The sequence below is a fragment of the Oryctolagus cuniculus genome, chromosome 5, assembly GCF_964237555.1.
Source record: "Oryctolagus cuniculus chromosome 5, mOryCun1.1, whole genome shotgun sequence".
In the NCBI taxonomy this organism is placed as follows: domain Eukaryota; kingdom Metazoa; phylum Chordata; class Mammalia; order Lagomorpha; family Leporidae; genus Oryctolagus; species Oryctolagus cuniculus.
The window spans coordinates 1,699,293-1,723,097 of NC_091436.1; the positions used below are offsets into that span (position 1 = coordinate 1,699,293).

The following is a 23,805-nucleotide window of genomic DNA, read 5'->3' on the forward strand; positions in this document are numbered from 1 at the left end:
ACGAGAAATAAAGAGGATTAAATCTATTTTACTAAAACCCCGTCTCACTGTATACAATGATGAGCTGAAAAGTAAAGATAAAAAGCAGTTATACTTGGCTAAGCTTTATACATGTACTTTTAATTTTTTTAATAAAATAGTTTGATTAAAAATCAGGTAAACTGGCCGGCGCCGCGGCTCACTAGGCTAATCCTCCGCCTAGCGGCGCCGGCACACCGGGTTCTAGTCCCGGTCGGGGCGCCGGATTCTGTCCCGGTTGCCCCTCTTCCAGGCCAGCCCTCTGCTGTGGCCCGGGAGTGCAGTGGAGGATGGCCCAGGTGCTTGGGCCCTGCACCCACATGGGAGACCAGGAAAAGCACCTGGCTCCTGGCTTCTGCCATCGGATCAGCGCGGTGTGCCGGCCGCATCGCGCTGGCCGCGGCGGCCATTGGAGGGTGAACCAACGGCAAAGGAAGACCTTTCTCTCTGTCTCTCTCTCTCACTGTCCACTCTGCCTGTCAAAACAAAAAAAAAAAAAAAAAAAAAAAAAAATCAGGTAAACTTTTAAAAGAGTCAAGTTGAACATTTTAAGCAATTCATTTTCTCAAATGTACTACTTCCTAAACAGAGCTGACACACAGAACCATCAGACAGCCCGAGTGTTAGACCCTGCTCGTCCTTGGTTTGCCTCCGAAATGAGGACTCTCCCTGCGCAGACGTCTGTGCCCTGCTTGTGTGCTACGTGCTCAGGGATTGACTGCCTGGGCCACGCTGCCCTGCGGAGAAACAGCTGAGGACTCGCGGGCCATCCCACGTCCACACCAAGGAAGCATTATTCAGAGACAACTGTTTAACATCCTCAATACATAAACAACACCTACACTGCGGGGAGACAAGCTTTACAAGAGCAAACAGGCTCAGTGTGTGAAAAGACAGCACCTTACTACAGACAAAGCGAAGTCGGCTGCTCGGAAGGCACTGAACAATTACAGCGCCAGGGAAGCGGCACTGGAAAACAACGCAGTTGGTACCGACCGACAGCAAGCTGCCCGTGCCTGAACCGCTGGCCGCAGACGGTGGCCAGGAGCTGCCCGCTCCAAGGAGGCAGAAGGCCCAGTTCTGCTGTCTCCGCTGTTTCAATGAAAACACGGTGATTCTCTCACTTCTTCAGCTCTGTGGCCAGAGCGCTCACACCTCCTGGGTGAAGTGTACAGTAGGAAGGGGCCGTGGACCCGCCCAAGGGGACATCTGCTTTTCTGCCTGGCCTTGCCAACCTCCGACCAGGAGCCAAGTGCACCTCAAGTACAAAAGGAAGCACTGCTCCTTCAGTGACCAGAGCCACAGAAGCGAGAAGAGGACCCGCAGAGGAGACCCCTGGCCTGGGCGTCCACCAGTGCGAACCAGGGAGTGCCCGGGGCTTGCAGAGCACGCATGGGCGGGGGGGGGGGGGGGTCCCGTCAGCGACAAACCCCGGTCCGTGACACCCCGTCATCTCCCTGACAGGGCGAGAGGCGGATCCAAGTACAACGTACGCCTGACGGCCAGGCTTCTAGCAACGCCCCCGCGGCACACACTCACACATCATCCCCGGGGAGAGGCCGGTCCTCCCGGTCGGACGCCTGTCTCAGGGCCTCTTTTTCTCTCTTCTTCTTTTCCTTCTTCTCTTTCTTCGAGAGAGTTCTCTTGAAATTCTGGATGACGCCTTCTTTCTCCTGCTTCTCAGGTCCATTACTTTGAGCCTTCTGATAAAAGGAACGTTATCAACACGTCGGCCCTGCAGTTACCACGCAGTCACGGCACCTGCTAGCCCAGGACAAAGCTACGGGACACAGAAAGGTCTAGGATGGACGTTATCTTCACTGGGCTGACGGCTACACGGCTGCATTTGTCAAAACCAAACCGCATACTCAAGACTGTGTATTTCATCACAGACAAACTTAACTCAATTTAAAAGCAACAAGCAAGCAACACAACAAAGCCACTGATAAAACTGTGGTGGGAATCATGAAAGCCGAATTTCAATGAATAAAATTCTAGTAATTTGCATAAAGTGATTTGAATAAAAGGAATCTAATGAAAACACGGGCATCTGGAGCCTAAATCATCATCTACTGCGCAGACGTTCTTCCTCACTTCAACAGAAACCATGAGTGACCACAGCAAACCAGCTTGTATCAATCAGTTTTAGATACTGCGTTTGTGCAAAAAATTTCTAACTTATTTCCAGAACTTGTGGATTTGCCTGCTTATTCTTAATTTATATTTTAACCTGCAAAACAGGCCGGCTAGACAAGGACACGGGACCATAGTATTTTTTATGTGTAACTTAAAAAGTGAAGAATTAGGAGAAAGAAAAGCCATGGTTACTGTACTGGGAAACAAGTCCCACCTCCTTCGTTGTCAAGGGACAAAGAGCGGTGCCACTTCCGTCTCCATCCACGGTGTTACAGCCCCGCCCCCCAGAGAAGCTCACAGCGTCAGGGCTGCTCCGCAGGGCCCAGAGGCGCGCACTGCCGAGCCCACAGTGCAGACACAGCTACGGGCGCCCACTGCACCTCACAGCTGGCGCTGCGCACACACGTCCCCGGGGCACAGGCCCTAGCAAGGCCAAGGGGAAGCCTGTGTGTGCCCAGGACTCCTGCGCAGGGAGCACGGACATCAGACAAGATAAAAACCCTGCTGTGAAAGCAAATTCCCATCTTGTTGGGGTGGGGGGCGGATTTAGCCGGTTTTCCTCAGTTATTCTTAACCTCTGCATCTGCTACCACTCATGAATCTGAACTCCTACATAAAGTGCCACTTGCTTGAACACCAACTGAGTACTTCCTTCAACGTGCATCGGGACTCCACAGGATTCCATGAAGCAGCGCGATGGTGCGGAATTCTGGACCCTCGACCCCCGGGGAACCTCGGAATCAGAGCATCGCATCCCCCGAAGGACCCGAGTGAGCACCTGCTTGCTGACCTTCCACGAGCGGAAAAGGCTTCAAATGTGCCTTCCGATGCCACAGCAGGAAGCCAATACAGGAGTAAGTTTATTTTTGTTTGGTTTTTTAAAGATTCATTTATTTATTTGAAAGGCGGATTTACAAAGAGGCAGAGAGAGAGAGGTCTTCCATCCACTGGTTCACTCCCCAGAAGGCCGCAACAGCCAGAGCTGAGCAGATCCAGGAGCCAGGAGCTTCCTCCGGGTGGGTGCAGGGGCTCAAGGGCTTGGGCCATCTTCCACTGCTTTCCCAGGCCACAGCAGAGAGCTGGATGGGACGTGGAGTAGCCAGGTCTCGAACCAGTGCCCATATGGGATGGCAGCACTGTGGACAGCAGCTTTACCTGCTCACCGCAGCGCCAGCCCCAATAAGCAAGTTTACTGATGACACAAACAGGTCAGCAATAAAGGATAAAGCGGAAGGGGTGGGGGCTTTCATGGTATCTTCCGGGAGGAGGGCACAAGAGTTTAGAAAGAGAAGCCTCGGGGAGCCGGCGCTGGGGCACAGCGGGTGAAGTCGCCAATTACGGCACCGGCATGAAATACGGGCGCCAGTAACTCCCAGCTACGCCAATTCCCATCCAGCTCGCTGCCGTGGCCTGGGAGAGCAGCAGAGCACGGCCCACGTGCTGGGCCCTGCTCCCGCGTGGGAGACCGGAGGAAGCTCCTGGCTCCTGGCTCCGGGCTGGCCCAGCTCTAGCCATGCAGCCATTCGGGGAGTGAACCAGCACTTGGCAGCTCTCTCTCTCCCCCGCTCCACTCTCTTTCAAGTAAAGTACATAAATCCTCGAAAACCCCAGAAAGTTCTCTAAGGCAGCCTCAGGCCCCGCGCGGCCCGGGAGGGCGCCGACCCACCTTCGGAGCGGCGGCGGCGAAGTTCTCGTTCTTCAGCACGAACCTGCCCTCGCGGTCGTCTTTGTTCCAGTTCAGCTGCACGACCAGCGGCTTCTCGTCCACGTCCAGTCTTCTTTCTTCTTCACAGCATGAAACGAACGAGAAGCCACGTTACTCAACGGCGCCCAGGCAGCCCCCCACACGCGGTCACGCAGGGCCTCCCACACGCGGCGGTCACGGGGGGCCCGGAGCGCTGACCCAGCCTCCCACACGCAGCAGTCACACAGGGCCTCCCACACACGGCGGTCACGCAGGGCCTCCCACACGCAGCGGTCACGGAGGGCCTCCCACACGCAGCGGTCACGGAGGGCCTCCCACACGTGGCGGTCATGCAGGGCCTCCCACACGCGGCGGTCACGGGGGGCCTCCCACACACGGCGGTCACGGGGGGCCCGGAGCGCTGACCCAGCCTCCCACACGGCGGTCACGGGGGGGGGCCTCTCACACGCGGCAGTCACACAGGGCCTCCCACACGCGGCGGTCACGGGGGGCCTCCCACACGCGGCGGTCACGGGGGGCCTCCCACACACGGCGGTCACGCAGGGCCTCCCACACGCGGCAGTCACGGGGGGCCTCCCACACACGGCGGTCACGCAGGGCCTCCCACACGCGGCGGTCATGCAGGGCCTCCCACACGCGGCGGTCACGGGGGGCCTCCCACACGCGGCAGTCACAGGGGGCCTGGAGCGCTGACCCAGCCTCCCACACGTGGCGGTCACGGAGGGCCTCCCATACACGGCAGTCACACAGGGCCTCCCACACGTGGCGGTCACGGAGGGCCTCAGGCGCTAACGCAGCCTCCCACACGCGGCAGTCACGCGGGGCCCCAGCGCCCACTGGCAGGGGAGAGCTGAGTTTTAGCTAACATTCTACTGCAACTAATGTCACTGGCGCACAGTGCCAGACGCTGCGCAGACCTAACTGGAAAACAGGAGAAGCAGAGTGAGCCAGGGAAAAGTACGGAGTTTCCACCACAGCCTCTTTCACAAACCCAAGCGTCTCCCATGTGACCGAGAAACAAAGGACTAACGTCAGTATCAGAGGGGCTTCACGTACGAGCGTCTTCTTACCACGTTAATTTTTATATCCTACAAAGAAAAGGCAGCAAGCCACCCAGAGACGGTGGCACTGTCCTTGCTACTGGTGTAGATCCACCCGTCTCAAGGCGTCCGGCGGCGCCCTCCCTTCCCCACCATCGCTGCGAGGTTTGGCACACCACGTTTATTCAGAACCCAAGCGGCCTGGCAGGCACTCTGATCACAAAGTGCTTCCCACAGAGGGACCTGAGAATCCACACAGCCTGGGGCAAACGCAGGCTCTAGGAGGGACTCCCCCCCCCCCAGGACCCCTGCACGGGGCGGAGGCTCTGATGAGGGACCCCTCCCCCTCCCAGGACCCCTGCACAGGGCGGAGGCTCTGATGAGGGACCCCTCCCCTTCCCAGGACCCCTGCACAGGGCAGAGGCTCTGATGAGGGACCCCTCCCCCTGCCAGGACCCCTGCACAGGGCGGAGGCTCTGATGAGGGACCCCTCCCCCTCCCAGGACCCCTGCACAGGGCGGAGGCTCTGATGAGGGACCCCTCCCCCTCCCAGGACCCCTGCACAGGGCAGAGGCTCTGATGAGGGACCCCTCCCCTCCCAGGACCCCTGCACAGGGTGGAGGCTCTGATGAGGGACCCCTCCCCCTCCCAGGACCCCTGCACAGGGCGGAGGCTCTGATGAGGGACCCCTCCCCTTCCCAGGACCCCTGCACAGGGCGGAGGCTCTGATGAGGGACCCCTCCCCCTCCCAGGACCCCTGCAGCAGGCGGATGTGGCTCCATCTCCCCCTACATTCTGCAGGAATCCTCCTCCATCGTTGGAGAAATCCATTCACCGTGTGTGCACTTCCAGTCGCACAAGCCACCGTTGCAGACGGCTCTGAGTGACCCGTCCAGCCTTTCTCCTCTTAGTATCTGTACGTGAGAGCTTTCAGAAACAGCTGCAGGCCGGCATCTCCCCAGCTGAACGTCAGGACTGAACGCTGTCATGAAACGCAAGTGCTTACGGAGGGACTGGCCGCTGCTGGGATCTGTGCCCTCCTCCAAGCACCGCTCTGCGCATCCGCCCCTCCTGCACCACGTCCCTGTCAGCACGCAGCATGACTAGCACGCGGGAGACAGTGCACGGGCCACCCAAGTGCACTGCAAAATGGATTCCACAGCTTGCAGACGGTCAAAAGTATGTGATGTGCATGGCAGGGATCCTAAAACCCGGCCCGAATCTGCACCAACGGTGACGAGCGTAAGGGCAACGCAGCTAACGAGCAACCGCAGACAGGAACAACCGCTGACCGCCGGATCTCCGAGAGCAGAGATAGGGCCGCGCAAGACCAGGAGAGGCTCCGCGCCCGCCAGCCTCAGCCAGCCGCGGCCCGCGGGGAGCAGCCTGCCGGCACCAGCTCCCGTGGTGTCACAGGAAACCAAGGACAAGTCCGGGGCGAGGTCTCCGGTTCGTGAACTGGCCACACTTGAAACTGCAACTCTGGTCGACGTGAGATGGACTTCACGCTTCAGAGTGAGGTTCTTGTTTAAGTGGGTCACTTTTAAAGGAGCCGTCTACAGAAGCATCACCTTGAATAAGAGGCTGCTACGACGAAACACTACTTGAGGAACACGAGGACGGACCGCGGAACAGGTCAGCACTCGGGGCGAGCAGCAGCGCCGACTGTCCCAGGAAACGCGCAGGCAGGAGGACAGCACTGTCCCGGCAGTGGAGTCTCGACAGGGCAGGGACTCCCCTTCAACGCTACACCAGGACACCGGGTCGCCCTCCACCCGCTCAGGGCAGAAGGCGGCATCACGACGACGAGGGTGGCAATGACGACTTGATGCGGTGCTGACCGAGGTCACCCAGGTGACAGCCGAGATCCACACCACAACGCACACTGAGACTGCCGGGCACGGGCAGAGGTCGCGAGAGCTCCCAGAGAGGAGTTAGAGACAGTGAAGCCTTCCAGGGGCCCCCGTCACCGTGGGACGGGGCAGGGAAGCGGCATCTGAGCACATTGCAGACGTTCTGGTTATTTTACCGGCTGGAACCGTGGACAGAAAATCAGAGTCACCAATCAGGACAGAATCAATCTGAACTGCCATGACCAACGCTGGCAGTGTCCTGCCGCGAGATCACACCGGTCAGCACGGTGTTAGAGAACGGACAGCGACCACGAAGACCAGGCCCTGAAGGCAGCACACAGGCTGAGAGCAACGGGATGCAGGGACGCAGGGACACAGGGACGCAGGGACGCAGCCCCGCCCCGCAGCGCCCCTGCCGCAGAGCCGTCCTCGTGGCTCTGACACCTGTCGCAAGCGCAGAACCCTTTCACGTTCCCAATGGAACAAAGTCCTACAGACAGGAAGTCTCGAGGCTGGAGCGGGGGCTGGGGCCCGGGTCTCAGCCTCCAGCGTGGGTGTGTCAGCCACTGAGGAGCCCAGCCTGACCGCAGGTGTGAGAGTGACGTGGGCCAGGCCACGTGGAGAGAGCCAACCCTGGCCCCCGGCAGGCTGAGTGGCACTTGATACGGTCAGGAGCTGAGGGGCCCACCGGGGGCAGCTGGGCAGGCCTGGAGGAACGCGCCATCAGAAGGCTGTGTGCCATCACTTCCAACGTCCACCACACCGCTGCTCGGTAAGACTCAGAACCCGACTCCAGCGACAGCAACAGCAACACTTCCGCGTCTCCTTCGGCCTGACGGTGCCCCTGAGTAACTACCGAAGCACTGAGGGCTGGCACGCTGGCATCGCACACAGACGGCGGCACCCTGGTAACGCACGCAGTCAGACGGCGGCGCCCTGGCAATGCACACAGTCAGACAGCATTGCGGAAGGACACCCGTGGGGGGGGGGGGGGACCCTGCTCCTTTTGTTTCAATGTCTTCGTTTTTCCCCCTTACAAGGTATTTTACTTTTACAATCTAGAACACTTTAAATTAAAAAAAAAAAAAAAAACTTCTTAAAAAAAAAAAGAAAAGCACATTCCATTTTCAGATGCCCAAAGCTGCAGTGCCACTCGGACCGCACAGCAAGGCAGCCCAGGGGTCAAGCGACAGACACCCTCGTCCTTGTCGCCTACCGCGCAGAGTCCATGACAAGGACAAGCTTGGGGGAAGCGTCCTGAAATCGAGAACCTGCTTTATCGGCAAGCGCACTGTTGACGCAGTGAACTCGGCCTGCCTCCCACACGGCTGGGAAGCTGTCACCCCACCTGGAATCCCACGCGAGGAGCGCGCCAGGCTCGTCTCTGATGTGTGAAGAGACCACGCGCTGAGCACCAAGAAACGTAAGTTCCGCTGCGATGTGAACGGAACTCACGTCTTAGACCAGATTTGTGTCACAGGTAATACTTCATCTGCTACGCTGAGTGTAATCTGTATTTTAATAGTTTACTCAAGGTTTCCACAGTGCTTACAAAAAATTTATAAATTTATCCTCTCTGCCTTTCAAATAAATAAATATTTTTTTTGAGATTTATTTATTTATTTATTTGAAAGAGTTACACTGAGAGAGAAGGAAAGGCAGAGAGAGAGAGAGAGAGAGGTCTTCCATCTGCTGGTTCACTCCCCAAATGGCCTCAATAGCCAGGGCTGGGCCAAGCCAAAGCCAGGAGCCAGGAGCTCCTTCCAAGTCTCCCACAGGGGTACAGGAGCCTAAGGACTTGGGCCATCTTCTACTGATTTCCCAGGCCACAGCAGAGAGCTGGATCCGAAGTGGAGCGGCTGGGACTTGAACCGGTGCCCATAGGGGGTGTCGGCACTGCAGGCAGCAGCTTTACCTGCTACACCACAGCACTGGCCCCAATAAATCTTAAAGAAGGTGGGGGCAGCATGGCACAGCAGGTCAAGCCACTGCCTGGGATGCTGGCATCCCACCAGTTCGCCACTTCGAGTCCTGGCTGCTCCGCTTCCATGCTGGCTCCCTGCGAATGTGCCTGGGAACACAGTCGAAGTTGGCCCAACTACTTGAGAGAGCCAGATGGAGTTCCTGGCCCTTGGCTTCAGTCTGGCCATTATGGCCATTTGGGGAGCGAATCAGCAAATGGAAGATCACTCTCTCCTCCCCCAGAACTCTACCTTTAAAAGGAACAAAATCAGTTTTTGGGAAGCGACTTAGATACGCTGGACTTTTCTCTGAAGAAGCAGGCATCCATAGAATCAGTACCCGCACTCCAACCTCCAAGCAATGCAAGCGCTAGGGATGTGGGGGAGCTGCTCCCTGACACAGAAGCTTTGCCAACTAACACCTCCCTCATCCCACACAGAAAGGCAAGCCAGGCGCGCACGGTGGAGACGCCGGTGGGGACGCCTCCGGCGCCGAGGTGTCCCCACCGTGCGCACACACTGACCTCCGCTGACGTGCACCTCGTACAGGGAGTACTTGGGAGAGGACAGCATCCGCATGTCAGGCCGGAACTTCTCCGCCAGCGTCTCGATCACATCTTGAGTGGTAGCCGTACTGGAGACCCGAATGCATTTCGTCGCGAAGTTTCCAGCAGCTTTGTCTTGAAAATAAAATCTCATCACTCCATGGAACTCCAAATCCTGAAAGAAAACAAAATGACACATTGGAAAAACAACACTCCAAAAAGCTTCACTTTTCTAACAGGAAATCACGAAAAATGCTGCTCCACGCTTTTCACACATGTTTCCTTGTCGCCTCTGCCGGGACTTCCAGCCTTCAGTCTGCCTACTGACCGTGGACAAGTCACCTCCTGTCTTTCCTTCAAACCTTGTGCCGTGTGAACAGCAGCCAACGACACCTGACCGCAGGCCTCACCTGACGCCGCTGCGTAACCTGCGGTGCAGTGGGTGCTGTCCCTAAGCCCTGTCTCAAGACCCAGTCGCCAGCCGCGAGCTCCGAGGGCCTGCTCAGGCAGGCGGCTGCAGACCCGGAGCCACAGTTCAGATGTGCTGGGCTCCAAAGCCCAAGTCTGGTCCTCCAGGGTTCACAGCTGCTGAGACGCTAAAGCGAGAAACAAACGTCAGCCCTAATCCCACCCCGAATGCAAACACGCGGGAATTCCACAGGTGAATGGAACCGCAGCGAGTTTTCCACATAATGACCCAAAATTCAATGAGCGTAATTTAATTTGACTTGGAATCTGACCTTTAGAGAAAAGTCACAACAGAATTCCAACTAAGGATAATAACTCCATGTACGAGGATATTTCAAAGAATTCACAGAAAAATGAAACTAAAAGATACGTTTACGGGGCCACTGTCGTGGTACAGAGGGTCAAGCCACCATTTGCAAAGCCCACATCCGAGTGCAGGTTTGAGTCCTAGCCGCTCTGCTTCCAATGTATCCTCCTGCAATGCGCCCGGGAAAGCAACATAATGGCCCAAGTACTTTGGACCCTGGCCCTCACATGGGAGACCAGGATGGAGATCCAGGCTCCTGGCTGCTGCCTGCACCAGACCTGGCTACTGCAACATCTGTGAAGCAAACTGAGAAAGATCTCCTCCCTCCCTCTCTCTCTTGCTCTTTCAAATAAGTAAATACATCTTTTTTAAAAAGATAAGCTTATTATGGTGCCAAAAATTTGGAAATCCATGATTATGAAAGGATCTTCAAAAAGTTCATGGAAAATGTGTTAGGAAATCCTGTGAAAGAATGAATTTTTAAACAAATATTTACTGTGGAGGATGGCCCAAGTCCTTGGGCCCTGCACACCATGGGAGACCAGGAGAAGTACCTGGCTCCTGCCATCGGATCAGCGCGGTGCACCAGCCACGGCGGCTTTTTTTTAAGGATTCATTTATTTATTTAAAAGTAAGAGTTACAGAGAGGGAGGGAGACACAGGGCAAGAGAAAGATCCCCCATCCACTGGCTCACTCCCCAAGTGGCCACAATGGCCACGGCTGAGTCAGGCAGAGGCCAGGAGCCAGGAGCTTCATTCAGGTCTCCCACGCGGGTGGCAAGGGCCCAAGCTTTTGGGCCATCAGCAGGGACCTGGATGGGAAGTGGAGCAGCCGGGATTCGAACCAGGGCCGACAGGGGAGGAGGGGAGGAGGGGAGGAGGAGGGGGCGGAGGGGGGCGGAGGAGGGGAGGAGGGGAGGAGGAAGGGAGGAGGAGGAGGGGAGGAGGGAGGAGGGGGAGGAGGGGAGGAGGAGGGGAGGGGAGGAGGGAGGAGGAGGGGGGAGGAGGGGGGAGGAGGAAGAAGGAGCAGGGAGAAGGAGGGGAGGAGGAGGGGAGGAGGGGGAGGAGGAGGGAGGGAGAGGGGAGGGAGGGGGAGGAGGAGGGGAGGAGGAGAGGACTGTGCCAGCACCGGCACTACCTGTGTCCACAGATTGCCGCCCCAGACAAGAACAAGGAGGCGCTCACTAACGGGTCCGGCTGCTCACAGGAAGTACCCAACGCAGAGGCTGGGGGGGGTCAGGAGAACAGCCACAGCCACCGCCCTGCAGCCTCCACCCAGCCTGAACACGACTGCCTCTGACTCGATGTGGTTCGCACTGCGTAAGCACTAACTACTGACTTAGGCTGCCATCACAGAATGTATTAATATTCTGTTTTTATTATCCTGCCAATCACAGGTCTGGCTGGTGTGCCCAGGTCTACAGACTGACCAAAGCAGTGTGCAGCGCCCAGACTCACAACAATGATCATCTCTACAGCTCGCTCAGTGCCCCTCTGCACTAGACACTGAGTTTTGTGGTTAATTCCCCAGGCTAAGAGATGGCTCCTACTATCATCACCACCACACGGGAACGCAGGAGGGGGCGCCGGCCGCTGGCGCGCTCACAGTCACACAGTCACACGGCCTGCCCAGAGCAGGGCCGAGCTGCAGCCAGACACGCTGCAGCAGGCGCCGTGCCACAGGGGTGACACGCACGGTTCTCTCTGAACCACGACAGCTCCAGGAGCCGCTGAGAAGAAAGGAGTGAGTGGATGAAGGGGAGAGGGGCTAGAGGGCAACAGGGGGCGGCTGCAATGGCCCCCAGCCCAGGGCCACAAGTCAGCCCAGCAGCTGAGCTCAACACCCATGCAAATTCAGTTTTCTCAATTACAAAACCAAAATGGTAAAGCCTGTTCTAAGGAACCAACAAGACATCCAGAACACAGGCGAGTGATCCCAGTCACAAGCTCCCTCCTTCCGGCCTCCAGACTGGCGCCGGGCTTCCCGGAGACAAGGTCCCCTCCGCACCCAACAGGATGATTTGCACACAACCATAAAAGGTAAATTTGAGTCAAAAACACAACAGGATTCACGTCTTCCAAGCTGTGGTCATCCATTCTCAACTGAAGAGAACTCTGGAAAACAAAACTTCAAATTAGTAATAAACAGCCATAAACTCTCAGGGCAGGGCCATTATGCCCTCTTTGAAAGATCTATGTATTTATTATCTGAAAGGCAGAGTTACAGAGAGGCAGAGGCAGAGAGAGAGAGAGAGAGAGGTCTTCCATCTGCCGGTTCACTCCCCAGATGGCTGTAACAGCCGGAGCCTCCTCTGGGTCTCCCAGGTGAGTGCCGGGGCCCAAGGGCTTGGGCCATCTTCTTTTCCTTTCCCAGGCCACAGCAGGGAGCTGGAGTGGGATGCCCGCACTGCAGGAGGCGGCTTCACCCACAGAGCAGGCCCCAGGGCTATCATTCTAGGAAGTTGCAAACAAATTACAATTAAAAAAAAAGGCACGCAGCCTCCCCCTCAGCATTGAGTGTAAATCTCCAACACAGGAAAGGCTCCTGAGACGCCGCCACTACCCGCAGGCAGCGATGCCTCACAAGCCTGCGAGGCGCGAGGTCCCTGCAGGACTGGCCGGCACGTCCAGGAGCCGGGCGGCTCGCCAGGGTTACAGCAGGAGTGACGCGCCGCGCTGTGCCCTCGCTGCACACAGCGTCCTTCCGCTCGGTGGACCCCATGGCAATGCCCACCCCTTCCCCGGCCGTGGGGTGTGCCGGTGATGGGGGCACCACTGCAGGGCACGGTCTCGGCCCCTCTGCGGTCCTGAGGCCGCACCGCAGGCCGGCCATCGGCACATCGGGAGCACCATGGCAGCGCCATGCCCCCCCCACGTGCCCGGCAGGGGAGCTCCTTGCCCCCAGCTTCCGGAGCGCAGGTCTCCCGTCAGTCTCCGCCGCCACACGGCTGCACTCTCACGCGGCCCAACGTCCCTTCAGGGTGGGCTCCCCACGTGCGGAGGTGAGTGAGCCCCTCGGGGAAGGCCGTGCCCACCTTCCCACACTCCGTCTGCTCTTCCAGGGCGAGGCTGGGAGGGCAGTGCTGGGGCGAGCGGGGTGGAGCTGCCGCCTGGGCACCGCCATCCCCCGGGAGTGCCGCCTGCGCCCTGGCTGCGCCACTCCCAGCCCAGCGCCCCGCTACCCGCCCGCGTGCGTTCCCACAGGAAGGAGCGGCCCGATGGCCGCCCGCTGCCACCTCCTCTGCCGTCTGCACAGGGCTCCTCTCAGAGACACCGGCGCCAGCGCTGCCCTTCCGCAAGGGCTCTCCCCGCGGACAGGAACCCAGCTGCTCTGGGAAACGCTCACCGACCTCCCTATCAGCCCTCCCCAAAGAAACAGTCCCGCCAAGGACTACCGCAACGGAAAGGGAAAGACTGCGTTAGGGTTAGTCTAATGACAGCTGCAAAACACAAGTCTTGTCATGCTTCTGAGGAAGACTACGATGGGGGCCTGCGCTGCGACGCGCTGCGTTAAAGCCCCAGCCCGCAGCGCTGCATCCCCCATGGGCGCCGCAGGGTCCCGGCTGCTCCACTTCCCATCCTGCTCTGCTGTGGCCGGGAGAGCAGCGGAAGACGGCCCGAGTGCTTGGGCCCTGCACCCGCAGGGGAGACCCTAAAGCAGCTCCTGGCTCCTGGCTTTGGGTCGGTGCAGCCCCAGCCATTGCAGCCGTCTGGGGAGTGAACCAGTGGATGGAAGACCTCTCTCTCTCCGGCTCTACCTCTCTCTGTAGCTCTCTTTAAAATAAACAAAATATTAAAAAAAAAAAAAAAGGAGAGAAAGAATACGATGGTGGAGACGGACAGGGAGGGAAGGGAAAGGTCACCTTGTGGGGTTCCGAAAGAGTCAAGCAGGCGCTAAAGGGTTCGATAGTTTCCTCGCTGCCGATACCAGCTCCCTAGCGGAGACTCCTCACCACGTGGCCTCCTTCTCAAAGTGACAGGAACCTGCAGCCTCCTTCTGCTAAAGCTCACCAGTCAGGACCGCTCACTCCAAAACTAACAGGTCGACCACACCCCCTTCTTCCCTGTCTGACAGATGGGAAGACCACGTCACAGCAGAAACAGTGCGAGCCTCAGACACGGCACCGTCACCCAGATCCACGGAGGGCGCAGCAGCTGACATGATGTCACACACACACACACAGGGAGCAGCAGCTGACAGGCTGTCACACACACACACACACACCCCATACAGGGAGCAGCAGCTGACAGGCTGACACACACACACACACACACACACACAGGGAGCAGCAGCTGACAGGACTGTCACACACACACACACACACACACACACCCATACAGGGAGCAGCAGCTGACAGGACTGTCTCACACATACACACACACAGGGAACAGCAGCTGACAGGTCACACACACACACACACACAGGGAGCAGCAGCTGACAGGCTGTCACACACACACACACACAGGGAGCAGCAGCTGACAGGACTGTCACACACACACACACACACGGAGCAGCAGCTGACAGGACTGTCACACACACACACACACACACACAGGGAGCAGCAGCTGACAGGACTGTCACACACACACACACACAGGGAACAGCAGCTGACAGGTCACACACACACACACACACAGGGAGCAGCAGCTGACAGGACTGTCACACACACACACACAGGGAGCAGCAGCTGACAGGACTGTCACACACACACACACACACACACAGGGAACAGCAGCTGACAGGACTGTCACACACACACACACAGGGAGCAGCAGCTGACAGGACTGTCACACACACACACGCACACACACAGGGAGCAGCAGCTGACAGGACTGTCTCACACACACACACACACACACAGGGAGCAGCAGCTGACAGGACTGTCACACACACACACACACACAGAGGGAGCAGCAGCTGACAGGCTGTCACACACACACACACACCCCATACAGGGAGCAGCAGCTGACAGGACTGTCACACACACACACACACACACACACCCCATACAGGGAGCAGCAGCTGACAGGCTGTCACACACACACAGGGAACAGCAGCTGACAGGACTGTCACACACACACACAGGGAGCAGCAGCTGACAGGCTGACACACACACACACACACACACAGGGAGCAGCAGCTGACAGGACTGTCACACACACACACACACACACGGAGCAGCAGCTGACAGGACTGTCACACACACACACACACACACAGGGAACAGCAGCTGACAGGACTGTCACACACACACACACACGGAGCAGCAGCTGACAGGACTGTCACACACACACACACACACACACACGGAGCAGCAGCTGACAGGACTGTCACACACACACACACAGGGAGCAGCAGCTGACAGGACTGTCACACACACAGGGAACAGCAGCTGACAGGACTGTCACACACACACACATACACACACACAGGGAGCAGCAGCTGACAGGACTGTCGCACACACACAGGGAGCAGCAGCTGACAGGACTGTCACACACACACACACACACGGAGCAGCAGCTGACAGGACTGTCACACACACACACACACACACACACAGGGAACAGCAGCTGACAGGACTGTCACACACACACACACACGGAGCAGCAGCTGACAGGACTGTCACACACACACACACACACACACACACCCATACAGGGAGCAGCAGCTGACAGGACTGTCACACACACACACAGGGAGCAGCAGCTGACAGGACTGTCACACACACACAGGGAACAGCAGCTGACAGGACTGTCACACACACACACACACACACACACACAGGGAGCAGCAGCTGACAGGACTGTCACACACACACACACACACACAGGGAGCAGCAGCTGACAGGACTGTCACACACACACACACAGGGAGCAGCAGCTGACAGGACTGTCACACACACACAACACGCACACACACAGGGAGCAGCAGCTGACAGGACTGTCACACACACACACACACACACACACAGGGAACAGCAGCTGACAGGACTGTCACACACACAGGGAGCAGCAGCTGACAGGACTGTCACACACACACACACACGGGAGCAGCAGCTGACAGGACTGTCACACACACACACACACACAGGGAGCAGCAGCTGACAGGACTGTCACACACACACATACACACAGGGAGCAGCAGCTGACAGGACTGTCACACACACACACACAGGGAGCAGCAGCTGACAGGACTGTCACACACACACACACAGGGAACAGCAGCTGACAGGACCGTCACACACACATACAAACATATGTACAACAAATTCACAGATGCCCAATGCTGGTGCCTCTAAAACACAGTAGTCCCCACTTAGTTCTCACACCCAGTGGATTCCTGAAACCACTGACAGTACTGACCTCCGTGTTCTTTCTTATACACACATACGTACCTGTGATAGATTAACTTCTAAATAAGCATGGTAAAATATTAACAACTGTGGCCAGCGCTGTAGTGCAGCAGGTAAAGCCACCACCTGTAGTGCTGGCATCCCAAATGCACAGCGGTTCAAGTCCCGGCTGCTCCACTTCCTATCCAGCTCTCTGCCATGGCCTGGGAAAGCAGCAGCAGATGGCCCAAGACCCTGGGCCCCTGCACCTGTGTAGGAGACCTGGAAGAAGTTCCTGGCTTTGTATTGGCACAGCTCCGGCCACTGTGGCCATCTGGGGAGTGAACCAGAGGATTGAGGAACTCCCGAACTCCCTCCCTCCCTCCCTCCCTCCCTCCCTCCCTCTCTCTCCAGCTCTGCCTTTCAAATAAATAAGTAAATCTTTTTTAAAAAGATATTAACAACTAATAATAAAATAAATCATACAACATGCCTTAAGTTTGTTTCTAACTTATGGGCTGTTTATTTTCTGGGATTTCCCACTTAATATTTGCAGACTGTGATTGACCACAGGTAGACTGGATGTGTCCAGACAGCCATGCTGCAGCACACACTCAGTACACACAAGCGCTAGTACATGCAGCTATCAACCAGACAGCAACAGCCACCTGACACAGCGGCACGGCGGGCTAGCTGGCCTCCTGGTATACCTGCTATCCGTATCAGCGTGCTGGCACGGAATCCCGCCTCTGCTTCCCAGCCAGCTTCCTGCTAATGGGCCTGGGAAGCAGCAGAGGGTGGCCCACAAACCTGGGCTCCAGCCACCCAGCAGGCAAACCCAGACGGAGCTCCACCTCCTGGGCCAGTGCAGCTGCTGCAGGCGTCTGGGGAGTCAACCAGCGGGTGGAAGATGCCAGTACCCACCTCTTTCCACACCCACACTTGCCTCTCAAATAAATAAAACTTCTAAAAAGTAACATTGGAGTGTTAACTGAAGAAGAGTTTTCAAAATCTTATTGGTATGAATGCTATTTTTTTTAAGAATTATTTATTTATTTGGAAGGCAGAGGGTTACACAGAGAGGGAGGGAGGAAGAGACAGACAGAGAGAGATCTTCCAACCTCTGGTTCACTCCCCAAATGGCCACAACCAGGGCTGGGCCAGGCTGAAGCCAGGAGCCCAGAGTCTCATCCGGGTCTCCCGCATGGGCGTCAGGCTCAAGCACCTGGGCCCAGGGACATCAGCAGGGAGCTGGATCCAAGTGGCGCAGCCAGGACTCGAGTCAATGCTCATATGGGACGCCGGTGCTGCGGATGGTGGCTGAGCCCACTGTGCCAGAAGGCTGACCCCTAACCACCACTCTCAAAGGCTGATACTTTAAGAAGTCTTTAAAATGATATGAATTTCATTACCAGAACTGGGACAAGTAACACCCTGCAGGCACCATCAAGAGCAGCCGTGAGGGTTCTGCATGGTGCTGCCTGCTCTCTCCACAGCACTCACACAGGACACCTTAGCCAACCCCTTCTCCCGTCCCCATCTCCTCGGGCCGGAGCGCCTGTGAAACAGCTTCCGACAGCACTCACAGCACCTGCTGCTATCCCAACGCACTCAACTACAAACGCATCTTCTGTAATCCAGTGCCTATTCACTGTCTTTTCAGAGAACAGCCTGTGCTAGGAGGTCTAACCCTAGGCAGGCACCGGGCACAGCGGCGCAGACGCCTCCTGGGAAGCCTGCGTTCCACGTCAGGGTGGCTGAAGGCTCCAGTCCCAGCTCTGCTCCAGTTCCAACTTCCCACGGAGGCGCAGCCTGAGAGCAAGCAGGTGACGGCTCGTTACTGGCTTCCTGTCACTCACACGGAAGCCCTCGACGGCTTCCCCAGCTTCGTCCTGAGCCCTCACTGTTGCATCTTGGGGAGTGAACCGGCAGAAGCATGCACAGGCCCTCTCCCTCTCTGCAGCTCTGCCTTTCAAATAAACAAATAAATCTTTAAAAAAGAAGAAAATGTGAAGGAAAGAAAGAGAGCAGGAGCGAGAGGGAGAGAGAAGGGTCTTCCATCCACTGGTTCACTCCCAGATGGCTGCAATGGCCAGAGCTGAGCCAGGAGCCTCTTCCAGGTCTCCCACGCCGGTGCAGGGGCCCAGGGACTTAGGCCATCCTCTAATGCTTTCCCAGGCCAGAGCAGAGAGCCAGATTGGAAGTGGAGCAGCTGGGACTCGAACCGGCGCCCATATGGGATGGCGGCACTGCATGCGGCGGCTTTACCTGCTACGCCACAGCGCCGGCCTCCTTTACTTAGTTCCTACAATTTTTAATCTTAGCCTGAAATCAAATCCCTGAGTCTCAATTCCCTCACTGTAAATCGGCCCAGCACTGGCCTGGACCTCCAAGGGCGCGGTCACTCTGCGTGCGGGGAGGAAGCCGCACACAGCCGCCAGAGAGCAGCTCAGCACACTGCGTGTCCTGTCGTGAGCAGCCCACACCCACAGGGAGCTCGCCCCTCGGCTGCACAGGTGTGCCTGGTCTCTATCGGACAGTAACCTCAGTAAATTAAACGTCTTTGTTCTGAAGAGAAAGGCCCAAGTTCTGACGGTACACACAGGCTGGGAGCCGGCCCTGCCCTCCCGGCACCTTGCTGCTGACTCACCACATCTGGGAAAGAGCAAGCTCACTACAAGTGGGCAAGGGTCCCTCCCAGTGCCCGGCAAACGCCGCTGGACTAGAAAACCGACGACAGAGTGAGTGATGAACGGGGAGGGGCACGAGGAGCAGGCCTCCACCCACCAGCTGAACACCTGAACATTCCAGGTAAACCCAACTCTCCACCAGAAAACAAAGCCTACGAGCCGCCACGCTTTCTGAAGGGCCTCGGCTGTAACTGCCAGCATGACCACAGCTGGACGCTGGGGAGCCACAACTGTCAGAGGTCAAGGCTGGTAAATCAGGGCTTTGCTGCCAGGCCTCGGGGGAGTCAGAGCGCCTCCCCTTGTCAGCACTGTGGAGGGATCCAAGAGCAAGGGTCTCCACGGCCAACGCTCTACCCTTGAGTAAGGAACGACCCACTACCACACGGGCGCTGAAAGGCAGTCTGGGAGAATACACACTAAAGTCCCATGGCAAAAGAGGAATCACCACACTTGAGATCAAAGATTATGCCTCAATTATGATCTTTAAATGCTACCTTTGTACACGTGTTCATACATGCAGAAAACAGTCTAAAAACTACCCCTCAAGGGGCCAGCGCTGTGGTCAGCGGGTTAAAGCCGCGGTCTGCAGCACTACCATCCTGTATGGGCACCAGTTAGATCCCGGCTGCTCCACTGCCCATCCAGCTCTCTGCTGTGGCCTGGGAAAGCAGTAGAGGATGGCCCAAGTGCTTGGCCCTGCACCTGCGTGGGAGACCCAGAAGAAGCTCCTGGCTCCTGGCTTCGGATCAGTGCAGCTCCGGCCGTTGCAGCCATTTGGGGAGTGAACCAGAAGATGGAAGATTGATCTCCCCCACCCCACCCCCACCGCAACTCTGCCTTTCAAATAAATAAATCTTTAAAAAAATACAAAAGATTACAATAAAACATCATTCCTCAAGTAATTTTTGAATCTCCTATTAAAGATGTAGTGAGTGGTGAGCATATGAACCAGAGTCAGGAGAAGGCGGACGCTCAGCTGAAGGGTAAGGAAGATGCCCCCACTGGAAACGGGCTGCAGTTCTGCTCCCAAGTCCAAGACCCCAGGGAGTCTACTCAGGGACTGACAGAGCCGGGGATGGAGCGGTCACTGCACAGAGGACGTGTCCTCCTGGGGCCCGGCCGCCAGCGACAGGCGACTGCTTTAAACAGCACCTGAGCCTAGCTGTGCTCCCGTGTGCACACCCCAGTCAGCAGCCATCATTTCCTCCTCTCACCAGTGAGACAAACAGGCGAGAGGGAAGAGCCCTGCAGGTGCAATGCACTCTGGGAAGGGCAAAGGGCACCGACCACCAAGTGAAATCCAACCTCAGTTTTCCCGTGGGAGTCCTGGGCTGCGCAGCCAAACAAGGGTGGTTTCTTGCTTTGTTCCAGCCCTCTCCCTAACACACCCATGGCCCAGCTCCCTCCCTAACACACCCATGGCCCAGCTCCCTCCCTAACACACCCACGGTCCAGCCACGTCCCTGACACACCCCAGTTCCAGCCTCCTCCCTAACACACCCATGGCCCAGCCCCCTTCCTAACACACTCATGGCCCAGCTCCTTATATAACACACCTGTGTTCCAGCCCCCTCCCTAACACACCCACAGTCCAGCCCCCTCCCTAACACACCCATGGCCCAGCTCCCTCTTTCCCTCTCCCTCCCTCTCCCTCCCCCTCCCCTCCCCCTCCCCCTCCCTCCCTCTGGCCTCCAATGTCAACAGTTCTCTCTCTACTTAGCGCCCCTCTGCTTCACACACGCGGAGATGTCCTCATTGTCTCTGACCACGCTGGATCCTGTGAAGGACATCGTGTGTCTTTTCAATCCCAACAACTCTCCGTCTTACCGAGATCAGAGCAAACATTTCTGTGATAACCAAGTTCAGCATCTACAATGTGAGTATAAACACACACACTGCTCCTAAAACCTGCGCCATATAAAAATGTAGTATCTTCCCGGAAACTCACACTTCAAATTACATACCCCTAACTAACTGCATGGAATACACACAAAAGCGCATGTGCAGGGTTCTGCACGCATCTAAACCTCTCTCACACATAAAGCAGGCTTCGTAAGCACATCTGACTGACTAAACCAGTGCTGACCCTCACATTAACAGGCTGCTCTGCACAACTTGCTAGATGCTTCCTGCCGCAGCCGTGGCTGGTGAACAGCCTCAGCTATCACTCAGCGTCGCACAAGGACTGAAGACGCACACAAGACCTGCAGCAGTGCTGTCACCCTCTTCAAACCCAGGACCCCCTTCTACAAACAACGGATGGGTGATCCCACTTCCGGCCCAAGTCTACTAAATGGGAGGTAGGTCAAGATTCAGACGACCGCCAGCTACACAGTGCCCGAGAGGACGCACACACCTGACCTCCCTGGTTCCCAGCATTCTGACCACCATCTGTGACGGGGCTCCTCGCATCCACCAGAGAGCACACGGCAGGCGTCTGAGGGTCAGGCGAGCGCTTCAGGCAGGAGTTGACCCTAAGGGTCTGCAGCACTCGCACAGTCCCCGGAAGCTCCCAGGCGGCCACTGTCTGGCACACCCAAGGGCTGAGTCCCCCAGCTCGGAGGAGCCCAGCCGGTTACAGAACAAGCAGCTTCCTACTGTCCAGAATGAAGCGAGCGGTGCTGGCACTCTGCACTCCACTGAACCCTTCCTTTCACGGGCCAGGACGGAGGAGCAGCGGGCCACGCCACGCCACAGACTGGGCACCGGTTCAAGTCCCGGCTGCTCCACTCACGATCCAGCCCCTGCTCGCGTGCCTGGGCAAGCAGCAGAGCGTGGCTTAAGCACTCGGGCCCCTGGCGCCCTGGGGAAGACTCGGATGAAGTTCCAGGCTAGGCACTCGGGGCGTGGACCAGCTGACGGAAGACAGATTCTCTCTCTCTCTCTCTTTCTCTTTCTCTGTTTTTTCCCACCTCCAATTCTGCCTTTTGAATAAATAAAATTTTTAAAGAAAACTTTGTTTTAAATTAAGAAAGCTAATTAGATCTGATTAAAACTTCAGAGTAACTTCAATTCACAGAGATTTAACTTGTGGTTAACTAACAGTGGCTACAGAATCCACCCTGCTTTCCACTCCGTAACGCGACCAAGACTCACTACTTAGTTCTATAGATTCAGACTTACCCTTTGCACATTTTTAAGAAAGAACTTGCCAGCATTATTTTAAGACTCCTAGGAGGAGGATACCACGTGGTTCACTGCACAGTTCATCTGTCTAGTTAACGAGACCACTTATCGTTTAACACATCAAGGACAAGAAAAACAATCACTCATAATTCACCATACTTTCGACAGCACAAGAAATGAATGTGTAACTTCCATGTCACTTCAACTATTGACATAAGCTAGAAAAACCACCTCGAAGAAGCTGCATCGACCATACTCAACTTCAACATGACATCAGTTACCAGGCAACGGCGGTAAATACGGCGTCAAGTCACACCGAACGCCATCAAACAGCCCATTTTTCTCTTGTGCTATTATCAAAACCTTTCCATTTTTTCCTAAACATTGAGTTACAAATTTAATGTACACATTTAAGAAGATACTTGACAGGTGGCCAAGACACCGTGTGCGACTCGGAGCTTCAGAGTGCCTGAGTCTGAGCCCAGCTCAGCCTCCTCCGAGAGGAGCCCCGGGTCCCGGCTTGCTTCCTGGGCACCTGCCGCCTTGTGGGGGACCTGGCTGTGTTCCTGGCTCCTGCCTCTGGCCTGCCAGGTTCTGGCCTCTGCAGGAATCTGGGGAATGAACCAGGGGACACGGAATCACTCAATCACTCTCTTTCAAATAAATAAGGAGATCAAAGAAAAAAATCTTTAAGGATAAGATTTTGTTGTGTTCCTCCACCTCTTTCCCAGAACTAAATAAGCAAATTAAAAAGGTTTTACTTCCTACCAGGAAATAAGCATGAAAGAAACGCACAAGGATCCAGACGACTTGTAAATACGAGGGCCAACCTAGAGACGTTTAGAAAACTCGTGAAACCTCTATTACTCATTTATTTGTAAAATCTCCATTTTAAAAACCACCTTGGTGTGAACGGACTGGAGCCCAGACACAGCGCTGCGGGTGGGGTCTCAAGTCAGCGTGGAGAAGAGGGGCTTCTTCCCAGGGGGCCGTGCTGCACTCCAAGACCAGAGGTGAAGGTGCAGCAAACATGACCATTTCCACTGCAACTTGGGAATAAGGGGAATCTCCTAATCGTGACTCACAATGCAAACGCAAGTAAGAAAATGTTAGCAAGTTTGACTCATAAAACTTCCGTATCACAAAAAAGGCACGCCATGAGCAGAATACAAAAACAACACACTGGGAGAGACCATTTCCAAATTCCTCACAGAAATCGTCCTCTCTAATATGTAAAAAGTTTCTAAAATGTATAAAGAAAAAGCCCAATAACAGAGGGGCCGGTGCTATGGGACAGCAGGTAAAGCCTCCACCTGCAATGCGGGCATCCCGCATGGGCCCTGGTTCTCGTCCTGGCTGCCCCACTTCTGATCCAGCCCCTGCTAAAGGCCTGGGAAAAGTAGCAGAAGACGGCCCAAGTGCTTGGCCCCTGCTACTCCCACTGGAGACCTTGAGGCTCCTGGCTTCAGCCTGGCCCAGCCCCAGCTGACACAGCCATCTGAAGAAAGAAGAGCTGACAGAAGAGGTGTGTGTGTGTCTCTTTCTCTGTCTCCCCTTCTCTATCACTCTTTCAAACAAATAAACCTTTAAAGAAAGAAAAAAGAGAGAGCGAGCAAGGGCCGGA

General features: G+C 56.2%; 1 protein-coding gene across 22 annotated transcripts in view; it reads right to left on the reverse strand.

The window, feature by feature from the left end:
• The window catches only part of AFDN (afadin, adherens junction formation factor), a 147,461-nt gene that overhangs the window by 93,932 nt on the left and 29,724 nt on the right, over positions 1-23,805 (reverse strand). For 16 of the 22 annotated variants that reach the window (XM_070074582.1, XM_051841910.2, XM_051841901.2 and 13 more), the window contains exons 2-4: positions 9,238-9,433; positions 3,821-3,939; positions 1,558-1,721 (exon numbers count right to left, since the gene is read on the reverse strand). In XM_070074582.1, the coding sequence (XP_069930683.1) occupies positions 1,558-1,721; positions 3,821-3,939; positions 9,238-9,433 (479 nt within the window). Of the gene's footprint in view, positions 1-1,557; positions 1,722-3,820; positions 3,940-9,237; positions 9,434-23,805 lie in introns of those variants that run through there. The other 6 variants (XM_070074581.1, XM_051841909.2, XM_051841907.2 and 3 more) reach the window with 2 other exon arrangements.